Raw genomic sequence first — 9,783 nt, 5'->3', positions numbered from 1 at the left:
TAACTTTTACACCAGCTTCTGTTGCCCACTCTTGAACTTCCAGTACGATTCAGTCTGGTCTTGATATTATTCTAGAACAAAAGCAGAAATAATTTTTAAAAAAAGTTGCTAAAACTCACCTCCACTACAGTGTTCATGCAGATGCCAGTTCCAAAAAGACGATCCTGCAGACAACACTGAAGTTATTGATGCTCAAGAAGTATATGTTTTTTAGGTCCTCTATTGAAAGTGTAGGGAAATATATATAGTATATGTAAATATTTGTTATTTTTACATTTGGGGATGAATATAAGGAAGAAAAAAAAAAGAGAATAATCTAAAAAATGTGAAGCTAAGTAGCTGATTCTTTTACCTCTGGCCAAAGAATGGTGTGTGTGTGTTTTTGTTGTTTTTTTGTTGTTGTTTTTTTCTCAAAATAACTTTTTTTTTTTTCCTGACTTTTCCCCTCTACTGCTTCCTCTGCAGCTAAGAACGTTTTCCGAGTGAGCTCCACCGACCCGTCCCACGGCCAGTCGCACACGCTGCACGTCAGCGACGTTTACCACAAACAGCAGTGGCTCAACTGTCTGCGCACCGCAATCACCCAACAGCAGGGGGCTCCAGCCACAGTCCAGCCCGTCCTCCCCTCTTCCACCTGCGACGAGGAGACAGACGAGAACTGCCCGCCTCCTCCCGGCCCGAAGCTCCGGCGTCAGACGCTGTCCAGAAACAGGCTGGAGCAGAAGTTACAGGGATCACAAAGGAGGAAGGAAACCGGAGTGTAGACAGAGCCAATCAGGGCGTCTCTCTCGGACGGACGCTTCCTCAGCATGTGTCCTGTCAGTCAACTTTGTCTCATTGCTTTTATCATGCTTGACTTTTTAGCTTTCCTCTCTCCCCGTCCAAAGTGTGTTTTTGTGTTTTTTAAAACATGTATTTAGTTTACAAAAAAAAAAAGAGAAAAATAAAGGAAAAGGCGATCCATTTCACTTGACTGAGTTAAAAGTTTTACACCACTTGTTGCTCTCCGGTTTCATCCTGTGGTCGATGTGTTTAACGTTGAGTTATCTGGTCCGAGATAAAGGGATGACGAAGCCCTGCTGACATCTGAGATTCACGTGGGTCTGGAAATGTTTGCGCTGCGATTTAGCAAGCAAGATATTGCTATGTTCAATAAAAGCTGAAAAAGATGTATATAAATGTAATCTGTGAAAACTTGTGAGCTAGATGGCAAAAATAAGTAAAACGTGTTTGCTTGTTACTCTTTGCACTGCGTTTTATTGGCTGGGAGGTGTTTGCACTGCATTCACTTTTCAGTTGCACTTTGACCCCTTTCAGCCACTTCCTGCTACTGATGGGTTTTCTAAAACACAATGTCACTGCATTTCTCTAAAAGATTGTCTTTTATAAAAATAAACATTTGGTAACACTATTTGAAGGGGTGTGCATTTAAGACTGACATGACACTGTCATAAACATGACATAACACCTGTCATGAACATAAAGCAGTCTTTATGAATGCTTATGACAGTTGTCATGGAGTGTCATTCGGTAAATAATGACACTTTTAATGCAAAGTTGCTCTAAAAGTTGAATTGAAAGTCAATTAAAAGTGCCGACTTTGCATGATTTTGTAAATTATGATAATTTAATGCAAAGTTGGCATTTTTAATGGACTTTCAATGCAACTTTTAGAGCAACTTTGCATTAAAAGTGTCATTATTTACCGAATGACACTCCATGACAAAAGTCATAAGCATTCATAAAGACTTCTTTATGTTCATGACAGATGTTATGTCATATTTATGACAGTGTCATGTCAGTCTTATGCACACCCCTTCAAATAAAGTGTTACCAAACATTTTTACAACTTAGGGTTCCTGAACTGAAATTTGGGCTTCTTCTTTTTTTCTGTTTCGTGTGGTCGACTTATTTTAAAAAAATGCTCTGATGCAGGTTTAGTTCCTTTTTCTGTGCTTCTGCAATGGCTGACAGCAGCTTTGTTGGGGTCTTTCACATTACCTCAAAACCAATGAGGTTTTTATGCCTTTCTTTGCAAAGGGAGAGATCCACAACCTCTAACCCGCTCGGGATCAAAGATTGGTGAGCTCTGCTCAACTCTGCTTGGAAATTGGCTTTTATTTGTGATGACCTTCTTCAGTAGAACAATGCTGAGATAACGAAACAAATGGACCCCTTGAGTAGGAAATCGCATTATAGATAAAGAAAGAACCTTAAAGAATAACTGGTCAGAGCCAGTTAGGTAACTGAGCACATTTAGATAAAACACTCAAATAAAATGAAAAAACAATGATTAGTTTTACCTAACAAGCTTGTTGGCACTTAAATGGAGTCAGGAGTTTTTTTGCTTGAAAGAAGAAATCAGGATTTGCAAGGATAACGTCAACCTGACACACATGCAAAAGAAAATAACATTTTCATATATGTAAATAGTAGCCAAATTGATCAATCATTAACTTGACAGTAATCAGTTTTTGAAAATGATGTCATAGCCAACCTTATAATTTGCATTAAAACAATAAGATAATTCTGCTTCTTACCATTGGCAAATATAACTAACATGAAAGGAAAGTAGCCGACTGCCTAAATGAGAAACAGACACATAGTCGACTTCCCCCTTTGCTCCCCTTCACCTAAGAGGAAATGAGATTATTTCTGTAGATGGACTACTTCATCGCTGTGACCAGATAATATCTCTAAACTTCAACAAACTTCTTCAATAACATTCAGAAAATTCAGAAACCTTGAAGTCCTACATATGCTGCCTGTTTTTTTTTATTGTTTTTTTTTTACTGTTTCTCAATAATCCCATTTCCTCCCGAACATTGATAAAACCTTCACAAAGCGACAAACTGCTCGACATGCAGATGGAGGCTTCAGCCATAAATGACCATCAGCAGTCTGACTGAAAACCGTCTTTCTCAAAACTCATATGGCCGTAAACGGACGTGCTGCTTGCAGGTGACGTTCTGCTCGGTGTGTTCGGATCAGTTACATAGTCAACAGAGGAGGTGGTTTGCTCTTGGTTTTCTGTCATCCTGTTCCTCTCTGCAGTTAAGAGCACCTGACCCTCCACCATCCCCCCATGTCATAAACAGCTTGGGCTTAAAGTAGCATCAAATGACCGACAGACTTCAGGAAGTGAAGCTAGACTTCTGAATAGCCTGACTTTCTGAATCATTTTACAGTCAGTTGAAAAGCTCTTGATTATAAATTGGTGTCATTGATTTTTTGTTTTTGTTTGTTTGTTTTTCTAATCGTATGTAGATAATAGATAATTGAAAACTGGGTATAGCTCTTTAAAAGTACTCCCATATTGTGATATTTCTCCTAGTTTGGTTCTTTCTCTGAGATTTCTTCATCTAAATTCAGGATTGTTTTTTTTTTTTTTGCTTTTTGGAAAAGTTTGGAATTCAGCAGAAATCTGGATAAGAGCATTTTTGCATTTTAAACACTCTATGTTATCCCATCCTCTACAAGTATGCATCTATTGATTCGTCCATCCATTTGTTCTCTAATCAGTTTGTAAATCATCCTTCCTATCTGTCCATTCGTTAATAATTTTTATATTTACCCATCCATTTGTCAACCTGTTTAGTTTGTCTATTTTTTTCGCCATAAATGTATCAATCAGATTTTTTCCATCTATGTAGTTCCGTACAAGTAAAGCTTTGACCACAGCATAAATGTCGACTTGAGAACGTTGGAAATTTGAGCTTGGAAAAGTGTGAAATTTTGATAAGACAGGAACCCTGTTGAATTTATTGCATAACACCTCAACAGCTTTTTTTCTGGGAAATGTAGGACATTAAGTGACCAGTTCAGGACTGTGGTTAATGATTTATATTTTCAAAGCAGAGTCTCTCAGGGTGCGATTAGCTGCCCCTGTTATTTTTACCCAAACAATGACTCTCCTCGCTCATAATCTACATGCAGCCCCACAGTCAGGTAACACTTCCGTAATGAATCCTGTTGAGATTCTTCCGGTCAAATCCTACGAACAAAATATGTGTTCAGGCTGGGCTAAGGGTGTGAGTTCTCTGACTGTTTCATTCACAATCAAGACAAGCATTTAAATGTTTGCTGCAGTCGGAGTTCAGTAATTGTTTTTCATGTTCAGTCATGCTGCAGGGCGGCTCAGACAGAATGAACGCATAAATTATGGGAGTGCACCGTGGGCATGTTTTGTGGGGTCTGAAGTTCATTTCTGCCTGACTGCAGTTGCTTTTATCTAATCTTAAGCTTTTCTTTTTTTTTCTACTTCTAATGACCTGGCCCTATTCATGCGTTTCGAAAAGAGCAGCATGGTTTATTATTGTTTTTCTACCAACAATATCTTCCATTACAGATTTACTTACTGAGTAAAATAGTAAGCCAAATATGTCAGACACAAGTACCGTCAGAAAATAACATTTAAGCTGGTATTAACATTAAGGCCACGTTTCTTCGTGATTTTTTTTTATTGATCTGACGTAATTCTTATCTGAAATTTCTGATTTCTGGTTGACCTTTGATGACCTCTAGAAACATTTCTTTATATCTTTAAAATGATAGCGGCACAAACGAAAATGTTTGCTGCACAAACCAGGACAAACGTAGCACAAACATTTGACACCAATTTTGTTTGATTTCATAGAAGTGGGGGGACTGGTTGACCGGTTGACCTTTACACTTCCACTAATATCTTCAAAGCCAAAGCAGCACAAACAATACATTTTCTCCAACTAAAATATATTGTCCCTTTCAGTTTAAAGATAGCTTGAATGTAAATCAAAACCGAGCCTCTTGAGACTGACTGAACGAGAAACAAATGTACTTTCAGAGAGGCGCTGCTTCAAAATTATATTCCTCTGGCAAGAAATTACTTAAGTAAAAAGTTTATAAATGTTATGTGTTTACATACTTGTGTAACGAACAAAAGATATAAAGCAATTCTTAATATACCGATTTTGTTTTCTTTTTATTTCCATGAACTTCATAGAGGTATAACCATCTGTAATATTTACATATTTACATAAAAAATAAATATTGTTACAGAATATATACAAGTGCACACAATTGTACAGTGCTAATAATGGAACAATACATTTGTTTAGAGTCAGTTTATCATTAGAGACTTTAATAAAATTTCCAGAAATAAATGAATAAATTTTTTTAAAAAAAAGCTACATATGTATTCCACTGTATTAAAACCTCGTCTTTTTATTGTTGGGGACTGGAATATATGTTAAACAAAGTGAACAAAGTGGAATATAAACAATGTTTGCCTCTACATAAGACTCTCTATAGAGAGTTTCCTAGAAGTCAGCAGTACGCTACAATCCCCAAGCTAATATATTTCTGATTTACCAGCGAAGTAGACAGATTTCACCCCACCTAAATGAGTAGCGGTGCTCCAAAGTCCGTTAGTGATTCAAACTAATCATTTTGGTTGAAACCAGTTAAAAGAAACATAAAAAACCAGATTCCAGGTGACGGCAACAGCGCTAACACTGGAAGGACGGTAGCCTGTAGTAACAAGCAAACAGAATTCTTCTGTAATTTCATACACATTCCTGAAGAAAAGATCTGGACTGGCCAACACAACGGAAACTTTGTTTCATACTGCTTTAATAAGGAGATGTACTACTTGTTTATTAGACAAGGTAATTGAGTGTTTAGCCTCTAGATTCAAACAGCCTGCCTGTTTTTAAAACATCTGGCTAGTTTCACAGTCCAGATTTTTTTATTCTTTTTGCACCCTCAGCAGCCTGCCACATTGCATCCTGAGAAAACCCCATCAGCACCTCACGAAACTCCACAGATTTACGCTTGAGTCTGTCAAATGCGGTCATATTTCAAAGACAAGAGGCTTCACGTACGAGAGGAATCTTCTGATGCTCTTGGGCAAGAGCAGCTCCGAAATGACTTTGCGTGCTCTTGCGCCTAGAGTCCTCCTCAAAGCCACTCTGCTGAGCTGCTGCAGGCTCAGGGGAGTATCTGGGGAGGGGAAGAAAGCAAACACCAGATGTTTGATATTTGCCGAAGCTCTCGCCCTGTGAAAGGAACGGGCAGTTCAAGTGGGAACACGTACTTTCGTAGAACTCCAGGCAGAGGTAGGAGGGAGAGCCCACGCTGGCGTAGTGGATTGGCTTCTTGTTCAAGTTGTCTCGAGCGAAAACGCTCCCCCCGAACTCCACAAGCAGCTCTATCAGATCGGTGTTGTTGGTTTTGGCGGCGTGGTGGAGGGCCGTCTCATGGAGCTTGGAAGCGTTCACGTTTGCTCCTGGGAGAAATAAAATAAATCACATTGTTCCTGGATGAGGCGTTCACGTTTGGGTGCTGGTCGTACAAAGCTTAGCAGGAGTGGTCGGACCAACTTAACTTTTCCACACTTTCTAGTAATTTGATGTATTTTGCTGGGATTTCGTGTGACGCACCAACACAAAGCAGCACAAGACTGTAAGCTAAAAGTAAAACGGATTATTTCCAAATGTTTTACTGATAAAATTGTGCAAGGTGTGACAAACATTTGTGTTTGTATTCGCTGTTTGAAGCTGCAAAAAATTCCAACAATTTCGCAGGTTCCCCTTTTAGCTAGACACCAACTCCGCACATATTGTCAGAGGCGGTGGAGGTGCTACTTTGTATCGGTTGGATCTCATAATATTCCAATAGTTTACACGTTGTGATTGTAATGAAGCAAAATGGTAACCAGCCCGTTTGGAGGGGTCGGCTCAGTTACCTGCAATGAGCAGGACTTTGGCGCAGTCGAAGTGTTGCCTGGCACACGCTACGTGAAGCGGCGTTCCATAGTGACAGTCGTGAGCCTCCATGAAGGCGCCTCGATCGATCATCAGCTGAACGCAGTCTGAGTTACCTGATATGAAAGACAAGGTGACTTTATTAGAGATACAAGGTATATAGAGATATACACTGCTCAAAAAAATAAAGGGAACACTCAAATAACACATCCTAGATCTGAATGAATGAAATATTCTCATTGAATACTTTGTTCTGTACAAAGTGCTGACAACAAAATCACACAAAAATCATCAATGGAAATCAAATTTATTAACCAATGGAGGCCTGGATTTGGAGCCACACACAAAATTAAAGTGAAATGTTCCCTTTATTTTTTTGAGCAGTATATATACATCTATATCAGCTGCATGTGAGAAATATCTAAAACAGAGAACACAACGGTGATTTTCTTTTTTTTTAACAAAGCCTAAAAGAGCTAAAAGAGGAAATGTCTAAGCTAGCTAAGAACTTTTCGACAACACATCTGTGTAAATTCAAACACCATACAAAAGCTTAAGATGGCTTGTATCTATCCACTATAAATAAAAAAAAACACTATCTGGACTCAACTAAACGCCTTGAAAGCCCTGAGAGGATTTTCAAAAGAAGCCCCAGGAAATGTGAGCATGATAACCTATCTCGAGATTGAATATCTTGCTGACTTGCAATGCAGTTTGCGTGAGCCCGTTACCTCCCATGCACGCCTCGTGAAGAGGAGAGAAGGTGAAGAGTGGAGGATTGACGGTCGCTCCATACTCCAACAGCAGCTTGACGCAATCCAAGCTCCCGGCTGCGCAGGCATCACACAGCGGGGTGCTACCATCGATGTTCCGAGCGTCCACCTGCAGGACGGCCCCGTAGTCGCATGCAAACACATTAGAAGAGCCACTTTCATGCCTACAGCCACATCCGGATCACCTCACCTGTGCACCGGCGGCCAGCAGCAGCCTGACGCACTGGGTCTGACCCTGTATGCAGGCCTCGTGCAGCGGGGTGATGGAGTCCACTGCAACGATGTTCACGGCAGCGCCCGCCTCAATGAGCTGCTGCAGCTGCAGGGCTCGGCCCTGCGCGGCGGCCTCGTGCACCGCTGACCGGTCCGTCCAGAATCCGAGGCCATGAGCTGCAGACACAAAAAAAGCAAAACAAGTCTGAGCACTCCTGCTCGTGTCTGAGGCGTGGGGCTGTGATCTGCCTTCAGCTGTCTAGCTTGATCTTTCAGATAGTTACACGCATACGTTGTCCTCTGCGCCTATTGGTTCCTCTTATCGCAAATGTGCAAAAACATTTAAGGTGAATTCACCTTTTTTATGAAGTGCACAGATATTGCAGAATTTTATTTAAAATACCACATTTCCATCCAGTCTCACAAGGTTCCCACGGCGTCTCAGATCCTCCACCATGCTTAGCAGCAGGGATGGGAATTGATATCACTTATCGTCTTGATTCCTTATTGAGTCTCCTATCGATTCTCATCCGAGTTTTGAAATAAACTTTTTAACCCAAAAAGTGCACCAGGTTGTATTTGATTCAAACTAAATTAAAGTCGGCTTAAAAAATAAGAATCCCTCTGTCAAATGAACATTTTAACATGAAATGCAAATGTCTGCACAAAGAACAATCTTTCCAGACTCAGCTGTGGAAAACACCCCTTCAGATGTTATTTATTTTCGCCTCTGTCATCTTAGCCTTTTAAGTAGCTAAAAGTGTACAAGACCTTACGTATGAGCGAGCATCACTCCGGCAGTCCTTGTCAACTACAGTCATATTGAACATATTGGAATTTTAGTGACAAGTTCCTGTATTTCAGTAACTCAGCTCACAAATTGAACAATACATAGGTTAATTCCACACAGACTAATGTTTTAAAGTTTTTATTTCTATTAACAATGATGATTTCTTGCTCACAGCTAATGAAAACATGACATTTAAGATTAGAATATTTTACATCAGACCAATAAGAAAACATTCTTAATGCAGAAATGTTACCTGGGACATTCATGGCAGGTGTGGCTGTTTCCCCCCGCCCCACTCAAGGGGCACCGCCGTCGCCAAGCAACGTATCAAACACTTTACATTCGTATAAATCAGTCGCATGCTGTGTGGTGAGCTGTTTCAGGATGTTAATGTATTTTAGACTTGTATTGTGATTAAAGCTCGGCACATGTTGCAGCCGGCCGTAGTAGCTCAATCTTTTTGAAATGTAACTACAGTTTGAAGCGATTCTGCCGCGACGCCATCTTGGATATTATCATCACGCAAGTACGTCACACGTTATTGGAACCGACGAGCGAAATCGCTAGGAAGGTTTAATGCTCCTTTTAGGGAGATTTCAGTGTTTTCTTAGTAGACTTCCATTCATATGTAAATACTTTAAAGTTAAGTACAAATACGAAAGAACGCACATTGCTGCATTTTCAAAGCTTGTTTTTGATTGATCCTGATTGACAATAATCACATTGTGCCTTTAATTACTAAATCATTGTTTATGTTCTTGCTGATGTCAGTTTATGCGTTTTATTTTGTTTGTAGCTATGGAGCCTGTCTAGTGATATGGGGGGGAAAATTGTGGCCACAACATTGTGGGCACGACTTAATAACTCATGGGAACAACTTGTTTACTTCATGGAGCTTAACCTAATATTTCGTGGCAACAACTTAATTTTTTATCATTGTTGATGATAATAATGGCCAAATCCGATTTTATTTCAATGTGGGTTTGCAGTTAGGCATGAAGTATAGCTTGTAATTATCTTACACTGCAAAAACACAAAGGCGACAGAGACTTTCATTCTCTGTCATTGCACCACTTTGCTTCTTCATCAAACAGTGGTGTTATACAGCAACCATCCTTCAACTCCAGTGACAGTAGGAACAGTAATGCTACATTCATGCAGTTCCTATCAAAATCTATATTTACACTGCAGAGACAAGTGTTTGTGGTTTGCTAGATGGAGCACTCAAACACTCTGATAAAGGTCAAGCAGCAGATAATTATTA

The 9,783-nt window shown here is 39.8% G+C and overlaps 1 protein-coding gene across 1 annotated transcript in view; it reads right to left on the bottom strand.

The window, feature by feature from the left end:
• Positions 1 to 4,941: 4,941 nt before the first annotated feature.
• asb13b (ankyrin repeat and SOCS box containing 13b) overlaps positions 4,942 to 9,783 on the bottom strand; it is a 5,919-nt gene continuing 1,077 nt past the window's right edge. Inside the window, exons 2-6 of the mRNA XM_007576375.2 lie at positions 7,707 to 7,906; positions 7,475 to 7,625; positions 6,725 to 6,859; positions 6,074 to 6,265; positions 4,942 to 5,979 (exon numbers count right to left, since the gene is read on the bottom strand). Of these exons, the coding sequence (XP_007576437.1) occupies positions 5,831 to 5,979; positions 6,074 to 6,265; positions 6,725 to 6,859; positions 7,475 to 7,625; positions 7,707 to 7,906 (827 nt within the window). The 3' untranslated portion in view covers positions 4,942 to 5,830. The remainder of the gene's footprint in view (positions 5,980 to 6,073; positions 6,266 to 6,724; positions 6,860 to 7,474; positions 7,626 to 7,706; positions 7,907 to 9,783) is intronic.

The sequence above is a fragment of the Poecilia formosa genome, unplaced genomic scaffold (genome assembly GCF_000485575.1).
Source record: "Poecilia formosa unplaced genomic scaffold, Poecilia_formosa-5.1.2 Scaffold405, whole genome shotgun sequence".
Lineage (NCBI taxonomy): Eukaryota > Metazoa > Chordata > Actinopteri > Cyprinodontiformes > Poeciliidae > Poecilia > Poecilia formosa.
The sequence above is the reverse complement of the archived record's forward strand: the minus strand, read 5'-3'. Positions and strand labels throughout refer to the sequence as shown.